At 55.7% G+C, this 24,101-nt stretch overlaps 1 protein-coding gene across 4 annotated transcripts in view; it reads left to right on the forward strand.

Annotated features, from left to right (window-relative positions):
• Positions 1–24,101, forward strand: part of LLGL2 (LLGL2, scribble cell polarity complex component) — a 51,824-nt gene that overhangs the window by 23,522 nt on the left and 4,201 nt on the right. For 3 of the 4 annotated variants that reach the window (XM_025362476.1, XM_025362478.1, XM_025362477.1), the window contains exons 3-17: positions 7,467–7,564; positions 9,547–9,628; positions 9,908–10,023; positions 10,450–10,608; positions 14,808–14,970; positions 15,125–15,257; positions 15,548–15,602; positions 16,455–16,609; positions 21,233–21,450; positions 21,534–21,601; positions 21,740–21,893; positions 21,983–22,087; positions 22,736–23,028; positions 23,120–23,270; positions 23,727–23,877. In XM_025362476.1, the coding sequence (XP_025218261.1) occupies positions 7,467–7,564; positions 9,547–9,628; positions 9,908–10,023; positions 10,450–10,608; positions 14,808–14,970; positions 15,125–15,257; positions 15,548–15,602; positions 16,455–16,609; positions 21,233–21,450; positions 21,534–21,601; positions 21,740–21,893; positions 21,983–22,087; positions 22,736–23,028; positions 23,120–23,270; positions 23,727–23,877 (2,101 nt within the window). Of the gene's footprint in view, positions 1–7,466; positions 7,565–9,546; positions 9,629–9,907; positions 10,024–10,449; positions 10,609–14,807; positions 14,971–15,124; positions 15,258–15,547; positions 15,603–16,454; positions 16,974–21,232; positions 21,451–21,533; positions 21,602–21,739; positions 21,894–21,982; positions 22,088–22,735; positions 23,029–23,119; positions 23,271–23,726; positions 23,878–24,101 lie in introns of those variants that run through there. The other variant, XM_025362479.1, reaches the window with a different exon arrangement.

The following is a 24,101-nucleotide window of genomic DNA, read 5'->3' on the forward strand; positions in this document are numbered from 1 at the left end:
AAAAAAAAAAAAAAAAAAAAAAAAAGTCAAAGAAGTTTATTTTGGGGTAGCACATTCTGGTCTGCTATAGTGGTGTTTTGGGTTGGTATGTCCTGAGCTCCAACAGCATCATAATGATCCTAAGGGAGTGTAATTGCTTCAAACGGTGCCTGACACGGGTCGACGCCTTACCAGGACTTGCCTTGTCATGGTGTCACACTCACAACAACTCAGGATGGGTGTTGCTCCCATTCTGCAGGGGAGGAGACTGAGGTCTGCAGGGCTTGCACAGCTGGAGCATATCTTGGGGGGCACTGGCTGGGGTGAGGACGTCCTGGTTCCACCTGCCGTTTGGCTGTGTGACCTCAGAGCAGTGGCTTCACCTCTCTTCACACCACAGTTACTTTGCCAGTGAAGTAACTGTTTGCTATATATAGTGGGCCCTCAAGCCCATTGGAGGGATGGACAGACAGACAAGTCAGCTGCAGCACCAGGACAGGGCCACTGAGGACCAAGGGAAGGAACCATGGGACCTCAGGAGGGAGGAAGTGCTGCTGGAGAAGTCAAGGTAAAACCCGTTCCTAGACAACTGCTCACAGCCAGCTCCTCCTCTCGGCCAAACCCAGGCACACCCCAAGCAGCCACACCCATCAGGGCAAACAGGCTGCTGTGCTTGCCGGGCTGCCACAGAAGCACCTGCCTGGGCCTTCCCTGCCCGTGCCCACCCTCCCCTGTCCCCTTAGGCCCTGAACAAACAGTGCGTTCCTGAGCCAGCAGCCCCTGCGGAGGGCCAGGTTGTTCTGTATTGGCTTTTGCATGGCTGGGCCCCTGGTGTCAGGTGACAGCAGCCACACAGGGAGGGCCAGGCTGCTGCTACTGCCAGGAATCTGAGCTGGCCACACCCAGCCAGTATCGGGCAGAGTGGCCCAGCCAGGCGGGCGTGCTCCCCCACAGCCCTGGGCAGCCTCCGAGGGTCTGGTCCCCGTCACTCCCTCCTTCCAACCCCCTGAGGAGTGCCAGGGACTCCTCGGGTCCTAGCCCTTGGGCAGGGTCCTTTCTGGCTGCAGGCAGGATGAAGGCCCCGCTGTCTCTGACAACCAGACTTTGCCCACTCCCTCCCCTTCCGGGACCTGGAAAGGAGTCCCAGAGCCCGGTAGAGACCTGGGAGGGGCCTTCTCTCCCACTCCAGGCTAATGTTGCAGTCTGGCGGCTTCTGCAAGTCTTTGCTCTCCTTTCCCAGCCCCCCTGTCAAAAGAGTTCATTGTTCTCTCCTCCCTTGGCAGAGGTCACCTGAGCCAGGTATCAGATGTGGGCGGGGCCAGGCAGGCTGGATGCTATGCTCAGGAGGCTCCAGTGGCTGCCAGGCTTTGGTCAGCCTCCTAGTTTGAATCTGAAGAGGGATAGCTAGGGGAGGACTAGAATAGCTGGGGAGGACTGGTCTTGGAATTCCCTGACCACCCAAGGGCTGTTCCCCGTCCTGCCCTCTGTCCTGAGTGCAGCCATGATTCAGGGTTGCTGTGTGTATCTTTGCAGGAAGGCAGCCCTGGGGCTGAGCCCAACCTCCTGTGCTCAGGTGGGTACCTTCTTTCAGGGAGGCTATATGCACTCCCTCTAACAGGGACCTGGAGCTGTTCTGAACCCTAAACAAGGGGGGAGTCACCACCTAAGTGATATAGACCTTGTTCACCAGCAGGGAAGCTGAGCCTTACAAGGCTGGTAGGAGTTGGAGGTAGGATAGCCAGGGGGTGGGAAGGGCACCAAAGTAAGGCGCAGGCCAGGCACGGTGGCTTACACCTATAATCCCAGCACTTTGGGAGGCTGAGGCAGTTGGATCACTTGACTCCAGGAGTTCAAAACCAGCCTGGGCAACATAGTGAAACCTCATCTCTACAAAAAATACAAAAAATTAGCCAGGTGTGGTGGTGCATGCCTGTAGTTCCAGCTACTCAGGAGACTGAGGTAGATCACTTGAGCCCGGGGGGCGGAGGTTACAGTGAGCTGAGATCGCACCACTGCACTCCAGCCTGGGCAACAGAGTGAGTCTCAAAAAAAAAAAAAAAAAACAAAAAACAAAGTAGGGGGCAACTGGGGCACAGCCAGAGGTGCCCACGGAGCCTTCATCCTTTCCCTGACTGGTTTCCTCAGGACGCTAGGCCCTGGGTTTGTAGCTCCTCCCTGTCCCTTCTATTAACTGCTCTTAGTCCTGTTCCAAAATCCCAATCCCTTCCCTGTTCCCAACAAGATCCCTTGGGCTTCCCATAAATAACCTAGGGCTCCCCTGCCTCTCTGCCCAGCCCGAGCCCCTGTCCTCGTAGGACTGCCCAGACCCCTGTCAAGGACCTCTGTCCTCCCTTGGCAGAGGTCACCTGAGCCAGGTATCATCTGTGGGCAGAGCCAGGTAGGCTGGATCCTCCCCTCCCCGACCTGGGGAATTCCCTGGGAGACACGTCATTTACATGTAAACCCACTCTCTTGGCCCTGTCCAGGTAGAGTCGCTGTGAAGGTCACTGCCCTTATTTTGGTTTTGGGGGAGCCTTGGTCCCTCCAGAGTTGCCAACTTGGAGAAGTACCCAAGGTGATACTATGGAACAATGGGAGCCTTGGAAGGAAGCAGAGGCCTTTGTGTGCTGCGAGGTGGCCTCAGGTCCATCATCTCCAATCCGAGGACAGCTCTGCCCAGTGCAGTCACCAGTACCATCCCGTTTATTCGTTGAGAAGTGAAGTTCAGGGAGGCCCAGCGCTCACCCACAACCAGATGCCTTGTATGTGGCAGGAGGGGATACAAAGCTTCGTGGGTCTGACTCACTGACCCTGTTCTAAATCAGCCTTTGGAAAAGAAGGTGGGGATGGGAGGGAGGGGTGGCCACAGTATCTCTAAGGCTTGAAGGGAATGAGGAATTAATGTGAGTAGTTGAAGGATGGGCCCAACCCTTTGTCTTCCTCTGAGTTAGAGGAAAGATGCAGAGCCAAAGCGGGAGTAGTGACTCCGGTGAAATGTTAAGAGAACTGTCCGCTTTTGACATGTGGCCTGAGAGTCCAGCAAAAACTTACAGGCTGTTTTCTCTGGCCTGACCTTCTGCTGATGCGCGGAATTGTCGAGGCCAGTAGGAATATAATATGAGCTACATATGTGATTTAAAATTTCCTAGAAGCTGCATTGTAAGATTATTTAAATATGTGAAGTTAATTTTAATTATATATTCTGGCTTGGTGTGGTGGCTCACACTTGTAATCCCCGAACTTTGGGAGGTCAAGGTGAGCAGATCACTTAAAGTCAGGAGTTCGAGACCAGCCTGGCCAACATGGTGAAACCCCCATCTCTACTAAAAATGCAAAAATTAGCCGGGTGTGGCGGTGCATGCCTGTAGTCTCAGCTACTTGGGAGGGTTAGGCAGGAGAAACGCTTGAACCTGGGAGGAGGAGGTTGCATGAGCTGAGATCTCACCACTGCACTCCAATTGGGTGACAGAGGGAGACTCTGTCTTAAAAACAAAAAAAATCTAGAAGCTGCATTATAAAATTATTTAAACAAGTGAAATTAATTTTAATCCTATGTTCCAGCTGGTCACGGTGGCTCATGCCTGTAATCCTAGCACTCTAGCACTCTGGCATTCTGGAAGGCTGAGGCCGGTGGATCATTTGAGGCCAGGAGTTTGAGACCAGCCTGGCCAACATGGTGAAACCCCATCTCTATTAAAAATACAAAAATTAGCTGGGCATGGTGGTGTGCGCCTGTAGTCCCAGCTCCTCGGGAGGCTGAGGCAGGAGGATCACTTGAACCCAGGAGGTATAGGTTGCAGTGAGCTGTGATCATGCCACTGTATTCCAGTCTGGGTGACAGGCGCGACCCTGTCTCAAAAAAAAAAAAAGTATATATTCCTTTTAATCCAACATATACAAAATATTTCGACATGTGATTAACTTACTAATGAGATTTTTTCAATTTGTTTTTTTGAATGCTAAATCTGTGAAATCTAGGTGTATTTTACACTTACGGCACATCTCAATTCAGACATTAAATCTTTTTTGGAAGTACTAGATCCGTATTTAGAATTTGGACGATTTACAGTGGGAAAAGGGAATTTGAAGCATGGCCTGCCTTTGTCTAGCCCCTGTTCTTCTAGAACCTGAGTTGTTCCAGACATACTTGAAGGGTTTCCAAGAACTGACTTAACCCTCGTTGGTGACATGAGCCATACTGCAAGTGCTTGGTGGCCCCATGGGGCTCCTGGCTACCGTTCTGGGTTCTGGGCTGCTCGGGGCGTGAGGCCTGGCCAGTCCAGCGGGCTCCTGTGGGGCGTTTCCACCAGAGTCCTCCAAATTCCAGGGGCTGTTCCTTGAGCTGCCTCTGCTGCTGGGAAAGTGCTTCTGTCCCGGGGAGGCAGCTCCGGCTGCTGACTTCCTGAGGCCCCAGCAACCTGGGGCTCGCTGAAGTCTGGCGGGGCCCCTGTGGGAGCTTCTCCTGCACATCCTATTCTGCTGTCTACTCCCCTTTTCCTGGGAAATGTTTACATTCCAGACAGTTATCTCTATCCAGGGCTTCTCCAGGCTCTGCATTTTTCGCATAGCTGAGCAGGGAGCTGGGCTGGCCTGGGGGCCGCTGCTGGGCCCTATCTGGCCCCCTGGCTATCCCATTCAGGTATGACCGTTTACAGGGCAGGCCATGTTCCTGGCAAAGAGCCAGGCCTGAGGCACCCCGGCCCATCCTCTGACCTTTTTGTACCCAGGCATCCCCCAAAATAGGCACTTGTTGGAGCTCTCCTCTCTGCCTGACCCCAGTATGGGATTCCTTGTGAGAGCCATTGGACTAGACTGACTGATGGGGGAGGCAAGTAGCAATTGGGTTTGCTAAGCTATCATTGCTAGATCTCAACAGGGACTTTCTGCTGCTTTGAGGCCTGGTAGGGCTGCAAAGTAGGAGAGCCCAGGGCCTAAGGAGGCTGCCTCATTCTTGGGACCTTTTTCTGCAGGGCAGAGTCTCTGTGGTTGTTTTTTGTTTCAAGTCTTTAAAGCAACCAGTTGACATAGCATTGCTGTGTGCTGTTGTCACCTAGCTCTGCAGGGCCACTATCCCCTGGGGTGAGGTGGGGGTCAGATTGGGGTAACTGATTAAAAAACTGAACTAAAAACCTTCTTGAAGATGGTTTATCACTCGAAATTTGTAGCGTTTATGTTCATACCTTTCTTAACCTACAATTCTATCCCTGGGACATCTGCCCCAGGAAATTCTCAAGTGCTGCAGACAAAGATAGGAGTCCAAGAATGCCATCAACATGGTTGTGATTGCAAACCCTCTAACAACAAAGTAAATACTCAATAATAAACCCCTGGCGAGTTAGGGCATCTCCAGGTAAAGAATATTCTTTAGCTGTTTTAAAAGTCATTTTAGGCCGGGTATGATGGCTCACACCTGTAATCCCAACACTTTGGGAGGCCGAGGCGGGCAGATCACTTGAGGACAAGACCAGCCTGGCCAACATGATGAAACCCTATCTCTACTAAAAATACAAAAATTAGCCAGGCATAGTGGCACATGCCTGTAATCCTAGCTCCTGAGGAGGCTGAGGCAGGAGAATCGCTTGAACCTGGGAGGCAGAGTTTGCAGCGAGCCGAGATCGCGCCATTGCACTCTAGGCTGGGTGATGAGCAAAACTCTGTCTCAAACAAAAAAAAAGTCATTTTAGGCAGGTTGCAGTGACTCACGCCTATAATCCCAGCACTTTGGGAGGCCAAGGCAGGAGGATCTCTTGAGTCTAGGAGGTCAAGACCAGGCTGGGCAACATGACGAGTACCTGTCTCTACCAAAAATTAAAAAGTAGCCAGGCATGGCGGGCATGGTGGTGCATGCCTGTAGCCTCAGCTACTTGGGAGGCTGGGGTGGGAGGATCGCTTGAGCCTGTGAGGCCAAGGCTACAGTGAGCCGAAATCACACCACAGCACCCAGCCTGGGAAACAGAGAAAGACCCTCAAAAAAAAAAAAAAAATTTTTTTTTACGCCAGGCGCAGTGGCTCACACCTGTAATCCCAGCACTATGGGAGGCCGAGGTGGGCGGATCGCGAGGTCAGGAGATGAAGACTATCCTGGCTAACGTGGTGAAACCCCATCTCTACTAAAAATACAAAAAAATTAGCCAGGCGTGCTGGCAGGCACCTATAGTCCCAGCTACTCGGGAGACTGAGGCAGGAGAATGGTGTGAACCTGGGAGGCAAAGCTTACAGTGAGCCGAGATCGCGCTACTGCACTCCAGCCTGGGCGACAGAGCGAGACTGCATCTCAAAAAAAAATAAAAATAAAATGTTTTTTAAAGTCATTTTCAAGCTTTTAACAACCTTGGCTGGCTGTAAGTAGGAAAACAGGCTACAAAGCTATACCTGTACATTAACTTGTATATGTATATCCATATGGCATGATCCCAATTATATTTTTCTAAATATAGACATGAGGCCGGGCGCGGTGGCTCACGCCTGTAATCCCAGCACTTTGGGAGGCCGAGACGGGTGGATCACGAGGTCAGGAGATGAAGACCATCCTGGCTAACACGGTGAAACCCCGTCTCTACTGAAAATAAAAAAAAATTAGCCCGGCACCGTGACGGGCGCCTGTAGTCCCAGCTACTCCGGAGGCTGAGGCAGGAGAATGGCATGAACTCAGGAGGCGGAGCTTGCAGTGAGCTGAGATCCGGCCACTGCACTCCAGTCTGGGTGACAGAGCGAGACTCCGTCTCAAAAAAAAAAAAAAAAAAAAAAAATTGTGCAAACATTCACAAGTGCAGAAGACTCAAAGGACTTACACTGAGGTGTTAGCAAGGGTTACTTCTGGTTGTGGGAGTCTGGGTAATTTTTGTTCTTAAACGTCTTTGTACCTCCCAAGTTTTTCACAGTGTGATAAATGAAAACACACGTATCTGCAACGACATTCCAGGAATTCCCTTTCTGGAAAGATGGTTGAAACTCAGTGACAGTAAGAGCCTATGAGACCCAGCTGACTAGGGCCTGGAGGGACCTGAAAGAGCCCAGAGCAGGGCAGGGCCTCCGCGGTATTCTAGGCCCCTGGGTGAGCCCGGAGCTGCGGTGCAATCAAGCTTTTCTCCCAAGAGACCAGTGTCTCCATTGCTCCAAACTCCCCCTACTTTCCCCACCCCACATCCATAAGGCCCCCATGCCACTGAGGAGGGCTGGGTCTGTCACCCAGGGCGCACGTGGGGGAGACACCAAGTCAGTTCCTGGAGAGCATCGAGAGGCTGGCGTGGCATCCAGGAGGATGAGCTCGAAGGAGTGGCAATGAGGCCAAGGGCAGAGTCACAAAGGGACTGGGGGTGGGGCCTGGTAAGTTTGGGTTAGGCTCCAACACTCAGGTGTCTGGGAGGAACCTGAAAGGTACAGAATCCCTGCTTCCTGCTGGCGTCCTCCAGTGCTGCAGCTCCGGCAGCCATGGTGGCATGAAGGGGAGAGGTCTGCAGGCCCACCCCGCGTGCTTCTCGTTGCAGACGGTGGAGCATGGCTTCCCACACCAGCCAAGCGCCCTCGGCTACAGCCCGTCCCTGCGTATCCTGGCCATCGGCACCCGTTCTGGAGCCATCAAGCTGTATCCTCCGTCCCCTCACTCCCACCCGGGCAGGGCCTTGGGGTGGGTGAGATTTGGGGAAGGACATCTTTTTTTCCTTCCTTGCCCATGGGCTGTTGGGATAAAATGAGAGACTTTCCTGATTTCCAGCTTTGGACATGATTTTATTCCAAAAGGAGTTGGGTATGGTTGATGGTGGAGCGGGCACCTGGGCATGGTGGAATGTGACCCTGTCCTTTGCAGGAGGACAGTGAGGTTTGAAACAGACTGAGGAGATACAGGCCTATTTTGTCCCCTGTGTCCTTTCAAGACCATTCATGTGGTCTGCTCCCTTTACTCAGTTTCCCCCTCTCACTCCTGGAGGTTTCAGGAATCCCCCAGTCCTGGGCAGGGGCTGAGGATGCTGGGGGGCTCAGAAACCTGTTTTGCAGGGGTTGTGTTGGTGGATCCAGGGGGAAGGACCTGATGCCCTTGTCTCAGCCAATGCTCAGTCAGTGAGTGGCTGGCTGGTGTGTCAGTAGCAAGGCCTGGGCCCTTCTGTGCCCCTGCCTCCCTCAGTTCCCCACCTCACCACCACAAAAGCAAGTTACAGGGACCCCTCTTGTCACTAGGAATGTTTTTAATTTAAAAAAAATTTTTTCAGCACTTTGGGAGGCTGAGGCGGGCGGATCACTTGAGTTCAAGACCAGTCTGGTCAACATGGTAAAACCCTGTCTCTACTAAAAATATTAAAAAAGTTAGCAGGGTGTGGTGGCACATGCCTGTAATCCCAGCTACTTGGGAGGCTGAGGTGGGAAAATCATTTGAACCTGGGAGGCAGAGGTTGCAGTGAGCCGAGACTGCGCCACTGCGCTCCAGCCCGGGCAACAAAGAGCGAGACTCTCTCTCAAAAACAATTTTTTTTTTTTTTTTTTTTTGTGGAGACAGGGTCTTGTGATCTTGCCCAGCCTGGTCTTGAACTCCTGGGCTCAAACAACTCTCTCGCCTTGGCCTCTCAAAACGCTAGGGTTACAGGCATGAGTCACCGCACTCCCAGCCTGCAGTTTTGATTTTTAACCTATCATGATAAGAATCAGAGGTGGACTGGCCCCAGGTCCCTATCCACAAGCAGAGGTGGGGTGGCCTTGGGCCAGGAGAGCTGGGCTCAGGCAGCCATCTTCCAAATTCCACCCCCACCCCCACCCCCACAGGCGGCAGAGAGTGGAGAGGGCTCTGCCTGGCAGGGACAGTCCTTCCCCGGCCTGAGGCTGGACGTTGTCCAGTTGGGTCATCTTTTATCCAAAGCACTGGTTCTGGCCGACTGGGGGCTCCCGGTGTTTTCAGAGATGAAAAACCGGATCAGGTTGGGCACCCCGCCAGTCTGATCTGTGCTCCCAGGGCAGGACCCAAGGGAGTTGAGAGATGAGGGACCACCTCTGACAGCTTGACTGCCACCTCCAGCGGAGCCTGACCTCCCTCTTCCCCTCTGCCCGGTGTGGGGGAGGGGTATGGAGCGCTCGAGTTCCAGGCTGGGCTGGTGTACACAGAGGGCCAGGGCCTTGCTGCCGGCTCAGCCTTCCCTCACTGGTTAATCATTGCCGGGCCACAGCCAGACTTTGGTTACCAATCCCTGGTGCCGAGGCTGTTGGGGATAGGCCGTGTGTTTTTTCACAGGTGCTACCAAGCGACAGCCAACACGTCTGTTGCAGCTCAGAATCAGGGTGGCAGCCTGACGGTTGCCAGGGTAGGGCTTCACCTTTCTATGGAGTTGCTCCCACTGGCCTGACTGGGAAAAATCTCCCAGGGGTCGGGTCACTGGCCTGGTGCCCCAGGGCCAGGGCTGTTGTGTCTCCTCCCCATCCCAGGCTCCATGCATGAGTCCTGCTGCCTGCGGGGAGGGCAGCCCCTCTCTGTGTTTGCACTCATTGCACTTGGGCCCCAAGGGCCTGGCACTCAAGATGGGCAGGGGATGGTGTCAGGGGATGGTGTCTGGCCTTCCAGAGCTTTCCTGAGCCTGCTCGTAGCTATGGAGCCCCGGGCGTGGAGTTCATGGGGCTGCACCGGGAGAACAACGCAGTGACGCAGATCCACCTCCTGCCCGGCCAGGTGAGGGACCTGGGGTGGGACAGGAAGCCACCTCCACACCCTCCTTGCCCTCACTGCTTCCAGCAGGGCTGGTGTGGAGAGGCTGGCATTCAGTGGCCCTGGGTTTGCTGCTGCTGGAAAGGCCTGGGACCCCCTCCCTTTCCACAGCTGGGGCTCATGGGCCACGCTGGGAGTGGCCAGGGGGTCTTTGAAACAACCAGCCCAGGCTGGGCGGCCCCAGTGTGTAAAGGCCTTGCTGGGTAGCAAGACCACATGCTCCCATCCCTGTGCCCTCGCCAGTGCCAGCTGGTCACCCTGCTGGATGACAACAGCCTGCACCTTTGGAGCCTGAAGGTCAAGGGCGGAGCATCGGAGCTGCAGGAGGATGAGAGCTTCACACTGCGTGGCCCCCCAGGGTAAGGGCTCAGTCCCCAACCCCTTCCACTCCCAGCCCAGCCTGACCCTTGCCCTTAGCTCTGGAGTGGACTCACCCTTCGTGGGGCCTGTTGCGCCCCTGGCAGTGCCTGGCATGCGTTTGACCCGATGCATCCCCATACTCAGGTGCTCCGAGTGGAGTGGGTGGGGCCGCAGCCCACCTCCTCTGTCCGCCCACACCCCGTGTTATGCTGGAGGGCCCCTGGCGTCTTTCCTACCTCCTAGCCCAGCCTCTCTGCCATCTGTCTCCTGTCTTGGCAGAAAGTGACCAGTGTTTGTCCTGGGCTGAAAGGTTATGAACCCCATGAATTTTTATGGGCTTGTTTTCCCAGGAGTCAGGGGACCCTGTCCATGGGGTCTCCCCTGCTGGGCAGCGGTCAGCTCACAGGCAGCTGTTCTTGTCACAGGGCTGCCCCCAGTGCCACACAGATCACCGTGGTCCTGCCCCATTCCTCGTGCGAACTGCTGTACCTGGGCACCGAGAGCGGCAACGTGTTTGTGGTGCAGCTGCCAGCTTTTCGCGCGCTGGAGGACCGGACCATCAGCTCGGACGCGGTGCTGCAGCGGTGAGCCCAGAGCCCGGCTGCTGTTAACCCCATCCCCTCAAGTTAGGCATGGCTTCTCCCCTTGGTCCCAGGACTCTCTCAGGAGCTGTCATTTCTATGTTGGGAATTCCATGGGGCTAGCAGGGGAGGCTCTTGGCTTCCTACCTGTCCCCTACTGAGAACCTATTGGCCTATCATAGGTTAGCATCATAGCACTAAAAAGGGGACTTTGGGGGATCTAAAGGCCCCAAATGACTGTGTCATGTCACCGACTCTCAGTCCAGTGTCATTTGCACTTGTCATGGGTTTTAAAACCCCAGGGGCTCCATAGCGGGGAAGTCGGGCCCAGACCTCCCTGCATTACTAGAGCAGCTCCTGGTGCCACCCTGTGCTGTGGGCACTTTGCTGAGGTTCCATTTGCTCGCAGGCTCCATGGCTAAAAAGCGTTGACCGCCACAGGCATGTGGGTCTGTTGAGATCATTTCAGAAGCTTTGCTCCGCTTGTCGATGGAACTATGATAGAGAGGGAGTCGGATCAGGTCCGGTTGTGGAGAATGGGATGGGACCCAAAAAAAGAGGGGATAGCGTCTGACAGGATCGTGTGGGGGCCAGGTCGCTTGTGGTGGAATGATCTGTGGTTCCAAGGGACAGGAGGAGGCCAGGGTGCTGGCCCCTGGCCCTGCAAGGCTTTGGACTGGGCCCAGGACACACTCCTGCAGCTGGCCAGCCCATCTCTCCAGCCCTGGGTGGTAATGAAGCAGGGACCATCTGCCCAGGGCAGGGCATTGCTGGGCTGGGAGGATCCCACTTGGGGCTATATCCCTCTGAGTGCAGACCTCTGCCTTTCTGGTTCAGCAGGGTAGGGCTCTGTGCCCAAGGTCAGAGCAGAACACTTTGCAGGATGACAAGTACCACAATGGGACACAGCCTGTGGGCAGGATGGCATGGGATGTGCACCCCAGTAGGTGGCCACACCAGTGCCTAGCCTCACCCTGTAGTTAGCTGGTGAGAGTCTAGTTGGCAGGGGGGCCCATGTGCCCTGAGAGCCCCTCCTGCCAGTTTATTTTATTTTGTATTATGTTTTATTTTATTTTTGAGATGGAGTTTCACTCTTGTTGCCCAGGCTGGAGTGCAGTGGCACGATCTTAGCACACTGCAGCCTCTGCTTCCTGGGTTCAAGTGATTCTCCTGCCTCAGCCTCCCAAGTAGCTGGGATTACAGGCATGCGCCACCACGCCCGGCTAATTTTGTATTTTTAGTAGAGACGGGGTTTCACCATGTTGGTCAGACTAGTCTCAAACTCCCGACCTCAGGTGATCTGCCTGCCTCTGCCTCCCAGAGTGCTGGGATTACAGGCATGAGCCATTGCGCCTGGCCCAGTTCGTTTATTTATTTAAAAAACAACAACAAGCCGGGCGCGGTGGCTCAAGCCTGTAATCCCAGCACTTTGGGAGGCTGAGACGGGCGGATCACAAGGTCAGGATATCGAGACTATCCTGGCTAACACGGTGAAACCCCGTCTCTACTAAAAAATACAAAAAACTAGCCGGGCGAGGTGGCGGGTGCCTGTGGTCCCAGCTACTCGGGAGGCTGAGGCAGGAGAATGGCGTAAACCCGGGAGGCGGAGCTTGCAGTGAGCTGAGATCCGGCCACTGCACTCCAGCCTGGGCGACAGAGCCAGACTCAGTCTCAAAAAAAAAAAACCAAAAAAAAACAAAACAACAACAACAACAACATTTTTTTTGACAGAGAGTCTTACTCCGTCCCAGGCCAGAGTACAGTGGCACGATCTCAGCTCATCGCAACCTCTGCTTCCCGGATTCAAATGATTCTCCTGCCTCAGCCTCCCGAGTAGCTGGGATTACAGGCACATGCCATCACGCCCGGCTTGTTTTTGTATTTTTAGTAGAGACGGGATTTCACCATGTTGGCCAGGCTGCTCTCGAACTCCTGACCTCAGGTGATCCACCCACTTCCGCGTCCCAAAGTGTTGGGGTTACAGGTGTGAGCCACCGCGCCCGGCCCCTTTTGGCAGTTTACATTCTCATCCACTTGATTACACTTATCTAAGTTTTTTTTTTTTTTTTGAGACAGAGTCTCGCTCTGTGGCCCAGGCTGGAGTGCAGCGGCCGGATCTCAGCTCACTGCAAGCTCCACCTCCCGGGTTTACACCATTCTCCTGCCTCAGCCTCCCGAGTAGCTAGGACTACAGGCGCCCGCCACCGCGCCCAGCTAGTTTTTGGCATTTTTTAGTAGAGACGGGGTTTCACCGTGTTAGCCAGGATGGTCTCGATCTCCTGACCTCGTGATCCGCCCGTCTTGGCCTCCCAAAGTGCTGAGATTACAGGCATGAGCCACCGCGCCCGGCCATCTAAGTTTTTAAAATGTCCAGCCCTTTAGTCTTGCAGCTCTGTCTCTGAGAAGTCTCTGTGTAAAGATACAGGATAACAATGATCATTGTAGGGCTGTTTTTAATGGCAAAAAGTTGGAAGCCCTCTAATTGTCTAACAATTTTCATCTGTATAAGGGCATTATTTGCATTTATTAACAATATCTAGATGGGCACAGTTGCTCACACTTGTAATCTCGGCCCTTTTGGAGACTGAGATGGGAGGGTTGCTTGAGGCCAGGAGTTTGACACCAGCCTGGGCAACATAGCAAGACCCTGTCTCTCCCCACAAAAAAATAAAAATTAACTGGGCAAGGTGGCACACACCTGTGGTCTTAGCTACTTGGGAGGCGAGAGGATCACTTGAGCCCAGGAGTTGGAGGCTGCAGTGAGCCATGATCAGGTCGCTACCCTCCAGCCTGAGTGACAGAATGAGATCCTGTCTCTAAAAATTTTAAAAATTAGGCCGGGTGCAGTGGCTCACGCCTGTAATCCCAGCACTTTGGGAGGTGGAGATGGGTGGATCGCCTGAGGTCAGGAGTTCGAGACCAGCCTGGCCAACATCACGAAATCCCATCTCTACTAAAAATACAAAAAATTAGCCTGGCATGGTCGTGGGTGCCTGTAATCTCAGATACTTGGGAGGCTGAACCAGGAGAATCACTTGAACCCGGGAGGTGGAGGTTGCAGTGAGCTGAGGTCACACCACTGCACTCCAGCCTGGGCAACAGAGCGAGACTCCATCTCAAAAAAAAAAAAAAATTAAATATTAAAGTCCCCTTCAACTCTCACTCTCGATTCAGATTCTAATGTCAGTGAGGTCAGTGCTAGCAGTAGATGTGCCAGGTATAGATAATGTGGAGAGCTTGGGTTTAGTGTGGCTTGGGTCCAGGCTGGGTCCGCTTCCCACAGCCTCGCTGTTGGCTGTTGGTCCTGTGCCTGCTGCCTTGTGGTTTTTTTGTTGGCTGCAACACCTCCAGCCCTCAGGTCAGCATTCCAGGCCTGGAGACGGGGGAGGGGTCAAGGCTCCAGGGCCAGGCCAACTCATAGAGTTTTGTTTTATGGGGCTAAAAAACTTCTTTATTATTAAACACTCCCTTTTGCAAAAATGCACTGAATATGAATGTACAGTTTAACAGATTCTTGTAGAGCATCCTTACAGCCATCCCCCCAGACATAGAAATAGAACTTTGATGCCCTCCGGGGGCCTCACGCACCCTTCCTAGTCAAGGCTCCCTCTTGCCCCCACGTTGACTTTTCCAGAAGTCACTGCCTTGCCTTGCCTTATAGTTGTACCGCCTGTATTTACATCACTGGAGGTTGTCTCCATGTCCCTGTCTTGTTCTACATGCTGCCCCCTATCCCCTTGGTGACATGTCCTAGCCATCTTTCCTTTTTTTTTTGAAATGAAGTCTCACTCTGTCACCCAGGCTGGAGTGCAATGGCGTGATCTCGGCTCACTGTGATCTCTGCCTCCTGGGTTCAAGCAATTCTCCTGCCTCCACCTCCGGCGTAGCTGGGATTACAGGCATGTGCCACCATGCCCGGCTAATTTTTTGTATTTTTAGTAGAGACAGGGTTTTGCCATGTTGGCCAGGCTGGTCTCGAACTCCTGACCTCAAGTGACGTGCCCACCTTGGGCTCCCAAAGTGCTGGGATTACAGGCATAAGCCACCACACTCAGCCATCCACTGCGCCCAGCCCCAGCCATATTTCCATGCTGGCACATGGAGCAGCCACCTCTGCATAGGGAGCCCTGTGGCTGTGCCATGCTGGGGGCCATTCTCCCTGGCGGATGGCATCGGAGGCTCACGGCACTCCCCTCCTCTAGGTTGCCAGAGGAGGCCCGCCACCGGCGGGTGTTCGAGATGGTGGAGGTGCTGCAGGAGCACCCTCGAGACCCCAACCAGATCCTGATCGGCTACAGCCGAGGTCTTGTTGTCATCTGGGACCTGCAGGGCAGCCGTGTGCTCTACCACTTCCTCAGCAGCCAGGTAGGCAGTGCCCAGGACATGGCGGGCGCCATGTTGCTCTCCCAGGGCCCCATGTGGCACATACACGCTCTGTGCAGAGGCATGGGGTGCAGACGATGGGAATGCTGCCTTGGTCCAGCGTGCTGCCCTCTGTCTCTCTCCTCCTCTTCCATAGCAACTGGAGAACATCTGGTGGCAGCGGGACGGCCGCCTACTCGTCAGCTGTCACTCCGATGGCAGCTACTGCCAGTGGCCCGTGTCCAGCGACGCCCAGCAACCAGAGCCCCTCCGCAGCCTCGTGCCTTACGGTCAGTGTTTCGCCCGCCGGGCAGGGCCCACCCCCGGTGCCTCCTGGATTCAGGTGCAGGATGTTCAACTCTGAAGCAAACTCCAGGGCAAGAGAGGGTAAAGGCTTTGTCCAAAGCCACACAGCAGGGTTCCCCTCACCCAGTTTTTTGGGGGAACTTCTCAGAGCAAGAGTCCCAAGCACAGGTCTACCATGTGGATGTGGGCATGAGCTTGAGGCATCTGTGCCTGTGGGGACTGACACTTGTCTGAGAGTTGGAGGATCCGTTCAAGCCGATTCCTTTCCTTTCAGGTCCCTTTCCTTGCAAAGCGATTACCAAAATCCTCTGGCTGACCACTAGGCAGGGGTAGGTATCCGTGCTGGTCTTCTTTCCTTTCCAGAGCCTTCCTAGAGGGCTGGAAAGGTCACTTAGGCCTCTGCCTGGGAAGATGGTGCCAGTGAACACTCTCAGGTCCCATGTTGGGGTCTTGGACAACAGGGAGAGGAGAGAGGGTACATGCTATTCACGTCTTTCAGCGGCCCAATTCCTGCCAAGTTCATTCCTGCTCCTTCCTTCCACCCTCCCAGAGAGACGGTGCTGAGCGGCAGGTCTCAAACTTCTTTAGTGGCAGCCCTGTTTCTTCTGACAAAATCACTCTGGATGATGTTCAAACAGAAATGGGGGGAGGGCCGGGCGCGGTGGCTCAAGCCTGTAATCCCAACACTTTGGGAGGCCGAGACGGGCGGATCACGAGGTCAGGAGATCGAGACCATCCTGGCTAACACGGTGAAACCCCGTCTCTACTAAAAATACAAAAAACTAGCCGGGCGAGGTGGCGGGCGCCTGTAGTTCCAGCTACTCAGGAGGCTGAGGCAGGAGAATGGCGTGAACCCGGGAGGCGGAGCTTGCAGTGAGCTGAGATCCGGCCACTGCACTCCAGCCTGGGCGACAGAGCGAGACTCCGTCTCAAAAAAAATAATAATAATTGGGGGGAGCACCCAGCTTGAGGCAGGAGTGGCTGCCGAGACTCAGAGCCACCAGCCTGGATGCCTCACCTTACCCCCAAGTACTCCTGGGCTGTAGCAGTTGGAAGGAGATGGGGTCCAGTCCCCCCTGCTCCTGGGGACCTTGACTGAGTGGTCACTTTGATCGCTGGTCTATGGCTGTTGAGGCCGTGCCAGGAGCCCCAGCCCACTGCTGCTTCTCTGTGCCTGCCAGGTTGCCCTTCACCATCTTCCAGGGCGGCATGCCACGGGCCAGCTACGGGGACCGCCATTGCATCTCAGTGATCCACGATGGCCAGCAGACGGCCTTCGACTTCACCTCCCGTGTCATCGACTTTACTGTCCTCACAGAGGCGGACCCTGCAGCCGGTAGGAGAGCTTCAGGAGTGGGTACCCAGGGTTAGGTGTGGGAGGTGTGGGGCAGGGCCATCAGTAAAGACAGGGCCAGGTGCAGTGGCTCCTGCCTGTAACCCCAGCACTTTGGGAGGCCAAGGTGGGAGGATCACTTGAGCCCAGCAGTTCAAGTCCAGCCTGGACAACACAGGGAGACCCTTGTCTCTACAAAAAATAAAAAAATTAGCCGGGTGTCGTGGCACATACCTGTAGTCCCAGCTACTCAGGAGGCTGAGGTGGGAGGATCACTTGAGCCCTGGAGGTAGAGGTTGCAGCAAGCCAGGAGCATCAGGAGCATGCCACTGCACTCAGCCTGGGTGACATAGCCAGACCGTGTCTCCAAAAAAAAAAAAAAAAAAAGGGCTCTGCACAGGTGTTCCTAAGCCTACCACTGTCCTGAGTCCCTTAGCCTTACTGCACCCCAAGGTGAAGTGTCATCAAGGCCTACAGCTCCTTTCTCTGCCTCCCTGCCACCCTCCCCAGCTAGAGACCCAGCCCAGCCACACCTCCTGCCTGCCCCGGGCTCTCTGCCCTTTCCAGACTGTAATGGCACTTAGCCCACAGGGAGCTGATCCGTACTGTTGGATTTAACACCCACCCCGCTGAGGCAAAAGGGTCCTAGCTTAGAGATGGCAAAGCCCGCCTTCTGGGCAGGGCAGAAGGTGGCTGTGCATCCTCCTGGAGCTCCAGCAGGACCGGCAGAGCCCTGAGTCAGCCTCGTAAATAGTGTGACAGGCAAGACCAGAAAGGGCTGCTGTTGAAACCTGGAGAGGAGGCCTGCAGGAGCTGTCCAGGAGGGAGGCCCTCTCCTAATGACGCTGGCCTGAAAGGGCCTGAGGCTGAAAGGTGAGGGGGCGGGGCTGTTCAGGACACCTGGTCTGTGTACTCACGGCCTCTACCCTGTTCAGGGGAACCCCAAACCTGCTTTTCTTTCTTTCTCAGCCTCTCTTCCCTCTTCACACCCTGGATGCTGAGAGCAAGGCCCAGCTCTGCTCTTTCCACAGCATTTGGGCCATGTTGGCACAAAGCAGGGACCTCTTGGGCTGTGGTGGCCACACTCCCCGGGCTGAGTTACCTGATTCCCAGCGGAAAGGTCAGGAAGGGAGGGGAGAAACTTGCTGAGCTACAAATTCGAGACTGCTGGGGCTTTCTAGGACAGGCCACCTTCCTGCAGTTGTCCCTCTGTGTCCCCAACTCCCCGCAGTCCAGCAGGCCAGGAGATGGGTGCCTGATGAGTGGTGCTTCCCTCAGATGATACATGGGCACCCTGAGGCTCTCCCGTGATGGTTCTGCCGTGCCGGGCTGTGACCCAGCTGGCCCTGGTAGGCTTTCCTGTTTAATGAGCAACTGCTACATGCCAGGCCCTGTTCTAGAAACAGAGGGGGCCCCTGTTCCCATGGAACATAGATCTGAGTATGTGGACAGAGTGAGCAGGTTGCCAAATAACATCAGAGGTAAGAAAAAAGCCAGGCAGAGGACAGCAGTGCTGGTTTAGACGAGGGTTAGCAAGGCGTCCCTGATAAGGGGACATATTTGCGCAGACACAGGGACAGTCTGAGAGAGGGCTTGCCCCGTAGGGACATGGGGTGCAGGCTGAGCTGGGAGGGCTCTTGGCTTGCTCCAGTGAGGTAGGGGCGAAGAGAGGGCAGAATGGCCCCTTACGGGTCCAGATGTGGCCAGCGCCAGATCGTATAGAGCCGTGGAGGCACGGTAAGGACTTAGGATTTTAGGCAGATGAGGGCCCTGAGCAGGGGTGCCATGATCTAGCCTCTGCTCCAAAAGGATCTGTCTGGCTGCCATGTGGGGAACAGAGTGGAGCAAAGACGGGAGCCCCGTGACAGCCGAGGGAGAGGTGACCTCGGCTTGGGCTGCGGTGCCGGCCATGGGGCTGACAGAAGGTGGCTGGGGTTACATTGTCTTTTCTAACATTCAGCATTGACCGAGGGGCCAGGTCAGGGCTCACAGACTGTTGCTATAAAGTGCTAGGTGGCTTTCTTCGCCGCAGCTACTCAGCCTAATGCCATTGCAGAGCACATGCAGCCACAGACAACACAAGGGGTGTATCTGTGTTCCAGGACAGCCGTATTGACAGGAAGAAGCAGGAGGCCAGATTTGGCCCTCGGGCTGTAATTTGTTGGCTCCTTGTCTAGGGAGAGGTGAGTGAGGGGAGGAGAGATCAGTCAAGGATGGCATGAGGGTTTACTGGGAGCACCAGGAATCCTGGAGAAGGTAGTGGCAAGAGGGTGCGGCAAGCTCAGCTGGGCGGGAATCAAATCTGAGGACTTAATCTCTCCTCTGATCTCCAGACCCATAAGGGAGATGCCGAGTACACAGCTGGGGCTTATGGGTCTGGAGTTCAGAGGAGAGATCGGGAAGGTGTCCATTTGGAGTCATCCGTGCAGAGACGTGTGAAGGCTGCTCAATGATTTTGAAGTATAAAGAAAAAGAGGCCAGGCGCGGTGGCTCACGCCTATAATCCCAGCACTTTGGGAGGCCGAGACGGGCGGATCACGAGGTCAGGAGATCAAGACCATCCTGACTAACACAGTGAAACCCCGTATCTACTAAAAATACAAAAAAAAAAAAAAAAAAAAAAACTAGCCGGGCGAGGTGGCAGGCACCTGTAGTCCTAGCTACTCAGGAGGCTGAGGCAGGAGAATGGCGTGAACCCGGGAGGCGGAGCTTGCAGTGAGCCGAGCTCACGCCACTGCACTCCAGCCTGGGCGACAGAGCGAGACTCCGTCTCAACAAAAAAAAAAAAAAGAAAAGAAAAAAAAAAGAGAGAGATGTGAAACCAGGGGCCCTGAGGAGGCTTCCCAGGTGGTGAGGAAGACAGAAGAGAAGGCATGGGAAAGCTGAGCCTGGGCACCCTCAAGCCTTGGAGGCATGGAGTTTGGTGGGGATCTGGCCAAGAACACCTGGGAGCAGCCAGCGGGCAGCAGACCCCAGAGGAGCAGGGAGGACAAGCGCTTCAAAGAGGCAGCGTCAGCCAGGGGCAGTGGCTCAGCTGTAATCCTAGCACTTTGCGAGGCCGAAGAGGGCAGATCACCTGAGGTTAGAGGTTCGAGACCAGCCTGGCCAACGTGGTGAAACCCTGTCTCTACTAAAAATACAAAATTAGCCAGGCGTTGGTGGCACGTGCCTGTAATCCCAGCTACTCGAGAGGCTGAGGCAGGAGAATCGCTTGAACCTGGGAGGCAGAGGTTGTGGTGAGCCGAGATCATGCCATTGCACTCCAGCCTGGGCAACAAGAGCGAAACTCCATCTCAGAAAAAATAGGCCAGGCGCGGTGGCTCAAGCCTGTAATCCCAGCACTTTGGGAGGCCGAGACGGGCGGATCACGAGGTCAGGAGATCGAGACCATCCTGGTGAACACGGTGAAACCCCGTCTCTACTAAAAAAAAATACAAAAAACTAGCCGGGCGAGGTGGGCAGCGCCTGTAGTCCCAGCTACTCGGGAGGCTGAGGCAGGAGAATGGCGTGAACCCGGGAGGCGGAGCTTGCAGTGAGCTGAGATCCGGCCGCTGCACTCTCAGCCTGGGCAACAGAGCAAGACTCCGTCTCAAAAAAAAAAAAAAAAAAGATAGAAAAAATAAAAAAGAAAAACACAAAACTTAGCCAGGCGTGGTGGTGGGCGCCTGTAATCCCAGCTACTCAGGAGGCTGAGGCAGGAGAATCGCTTGAACCCTGGAGGCAGAGGTTGCAGTGAGCCGAGATCGCACCACTGCACTCCAGCCTGGGTTACAGAGCAAGACTCCATCTCAAAAAAAGAGGAAAAAAACGCCTGGGCATGGTGGCTCATGCCTATAATCCCAGCATTTTGGGAGGCCGGGGTGGGCAGATCACTTGAGCCCAGGAGTTCAACACCAACCTGAGCGACATGGCGAAACCCGGTCGCTGCCAAAATTACAAAAGTTAGCTGGGTATCGTGACTCACACCTGTAATCCCAGCTACTTGGGAGCCTGAGGCAGGAGGATCGCTTGAACCAGGAGGTGGAGGTTGCAATGAGCCAAGATCACACCACTATACTCTAGCCTGGGCAACAGAGTGTGAGACCCTGTCTCAAGAAAAGAAAAGAAAAAGAAAACACAAATGGTTTCATCGTCCAGTGCACGTTTATTGAACACTAGCTGGGGCCAGGCCTGAGTGAGGTGAGGTGATTGTGTGCAGTAAAGAAAATGCCACCCCTAGCAACTGGTGTGCCGAAGACCACGCTTGCCACTGCCTGTGGGGAGAGGCTTGGCAGGCGCATCTGAGCAGGGAGAGCAGGTCCCATAGAGGAGGAACCAGGGAAGAGGGTTGGCAGGCACAGCTCCTTGCCTCTGGGGTGCCTATCCTGGTTGGGACCCTGCCTTCCAACCAGGTGTATCCCCTCCAGGAGCCCTGTGCCAGGCAGCTCTCAGCAGCTTTGCACACAGAGCCAGGGCTGCTGCCCACACCTGCTGCCCTCCTGGAGGTGGAAAGGCTTTGCTCAAGCAGCCAAGAACAGGGCTTTCTGGATCTGCAGATGCCCTGGCTCTAACCCTGGAGCTTCTGATTCTGCAGGGCTGGGCTGCTTCCTCCTGGCCCCAGCCCCTGATCCTTGGCCTGTACCCCAGCCTTTGACGACCCCTATGCCCTGGTGGTGCTGGCTGAGGAGGAGCTGGTGGTGATTGACCTGCAGACAGCAGGCTGGCCACCGGTCCAGCTGCCCTACCTGGCTTCCCTGCACTGTTCCGCCATCACCTGCTCCCACCACGTCTCCAACATCCCCCTGAAGCTGTGGGAGCGGATCATTGCCGCCGGCAGCCAGCAGAATGCGCACTTCTCCACCATGGTAGGTCCGGCCCTGGCCCAGCCCCACGCCAAGCCCCACCCCAAGACAAACTCTCCCACAGACTTCTTGGTCTCTTTCTCTAGGAGTGGCCAATTGACGGTGGCACCAGCCTGACCCCAGCCCCACCCCAGAGGGATCTGCTGCTCACAGGGTAGGGGACTTCGATGCTACCCTTCCTCTCCCCAGGAGGATGTGTGGGGTGGGAGCAGAGCCCTGAGGTGGACGAGCCAGCTCCTGGGCGCCCGGGTTGGCGTCCCTCTCATGCCCGGCAGATGGGCTCTGCCCACAGGCACGAGGATGGCACGGTGCGGTTCTGGGATGCCTCAGGTGTCTGCTTGCGGCTGCTGTACAAACTCAGCACGGTGCGCGTGTTCCTCACCGACACGGACCCCAACGAGAACCTCAGTGCCCAGGGCGAGGACGAGTGGCCCCCACTCCGCAAGGTGAGGCCAGGAGCCTGGGACCCAGGAAGGGCAGAGGCCAGCTGGGTCCAGCCCCCATGGCCGCTCAGAGGGCCCCTCCCCTTCTCCAGGTGGGCTCCTTTGACCCCTACAGTGATGACCCCCGGCTGGGCATCCAGAAGATCTTCCTCTGCAAGTACAGTGGCTACCTGGCTGTGGCAGGCACGGCAGGGCAGGTAGCAGGCTGGGCCGGGGAGGGGAGCTGGGGAGGAGTGGTGGATGACGGGGACCCGCAGGGACAGGAGCCAGCCACCTGCCTGACGCACATTCTGTGTCCTGTGCTCTTCCAGCGGACGGAGGTGGCTTGATCCCCTTGGCGGGAGGTCCTTGGGACGGTTGTTTCTTCTCCAGAAATCAGAATTAAGGGTGGGCCGGGCATGGTGGCTCACGCCTGTAATCCCAGCACTTTGGGAGACCAAGGCAGGCGGATCACCTGAGGTCAGGAGTTCGAGACCAGCCTGGACAACATGGTGAAACCTCGTCTCTACTAAAAATACAAAACTTAGCCAGGCGTGGTGGTGTGTGCCTGTAGTCCCAGCTACTGGAAGGCTGAGGCAGGAGAATCACTTGAACCCAGGAGGCAGAGGTTGCAGTGAGCCAAGATCGTGCCACCGTGCTCCAGCCTGGGCAACAGAGCAAGACTCGTCTCAAAAAAATAAATAAATAAAAAATAATTAAGAGCTGAGGTTGGACGGAGGCCTCTCCCTGCTTGAGCCTTGGGCCTTGGCCTGGGTTCAGCTCCTTTGCTGTCCCCACTAGTAGCGTCCTGCGGCCCTGCCGTCCCTTTGCTGAGGGCTTGCTGAGCCGCCTGCCACCCCGCCCAGGTGCTGGTACTGGAACTGAATGATGAGGCAGCGGAGCAAGCTGTGGAGCAGGTGGAGGCCGACCTGCTGCAAGACCAAGAGGGCTACCGCTGGAAGGGGCACGAGCGCCTGGCAGCCCGCTCAGGGCCTGTGCGCTTTGAGCCTGGCTTTCAGCCCTTCGTGTTGGTACAGTGCCAGCCCCCGGCTGTGGTCACCTCCTTGGCCCTGCACTCTGAGTGGCGGCTTGTGGCCTTCGGCACCAGCCATGGCTTTGGCCTCTTTGACCACCAGCAGCGGCGGCAGGTCTTTGTTAAGTGAGCAGGGCAGCTGGGGCGGGAGGCTGGGAGTGGGGCCCGCGAGGACCCCCAGGACCTAGCAGCACTGACAGCCTGCCATCCCCCCAAGGTGCACGCTGCACCCCAGTGACCAGCTGGCCTTGGAGGGCCCATTGTCCCGCGTCAAGTCCCTCAAGAAGTCCTTGCGTCAGTCATTCCGCCGGATGCGTCGGAGCCGGGTGCCCAGCCGGAAGCGGCGCCCGGCTGGCCCCCCAGGAGAGGTAAGGCCCGAGGGGAGGTTGCAGCCGGCCACCCACCCAGGTTCGGCTCAGAGCAGCCAGCAGGGGTCACACGGCCCCTGCTCCCCAGGCATGACGGGCTACAAACAAGACTCAGGGTCCAGGTCACATGGGTTTGCCACCATGTGCGACCTCAGACAGGTCACGCTGCTTCTCTGTGCCTCAGCTTCCTGAGCAGAAAGGCAGTAACTGTAATGCTTACCCTAGAACTAATCCCCAGTAAATGTCAGTGATTTCCTTTTTCTCTCTACAACATGCTGGGGACCCAGGTAGTCTCCCCCAAGGGCACCTCCCACTTGGACAAGGGTCCTCCTAGACACAGACCTGGCAGGTGGCTGGCATGGCCAGCCTTCTGATGCAAGGATCGGCACTGAGCAAAGCACTGTCCCTGGGGAGGGGAGGCCAGAGCTGACCCTCAGGCTGGCCCACCCCTTGCAGGTGCAGGAGGGGAGCGCCAAGACTGAGCGGCCCGGCCTCCAGAACATGGAGCTGGCACCTGTGCAGCGCAAGATCGAGGCTCGCTCGGCAGAGGACTCCTTCACAGGCTTCGTCCGGACCCTGTACTTTGCTGACACCTACCTGAGGGACAGTGAGTGACCAGCCCGGGATTGAGGGGTGGGGGGCAGTAGATACCCCCTGACCTGGGGGCATGCCGGGGGCTGCTGCCTGCCTGGCTGGTAGGACCTAAGAGGGTTTCCCCTTGTGAGCAAGGGCAGACTGCAGCCCCTGCCTGCTTCCTCCCCTCCCCTGCCTGGGCCTCCAAGTCAGCTTGCCTTGGCTTTATATCCAGGCTGTAGCACCCTTTAGAAGCAT

This window comes from Theropithecus gelada, chromosome 16 (genome assembly GCF_003255815.1).
Source record: "Theropithecus gelada isolate Dixy chromosome 16, Tgel_1.0, whole genome shotgun sequence".
Classification (NCBI taxonomy): domain Eukaryota; kingdom Metazoa; phylum Chordata; class Mammalia; order Primates; family Cercopithecidae; genus Theropithecus; species Theropithecus gelada.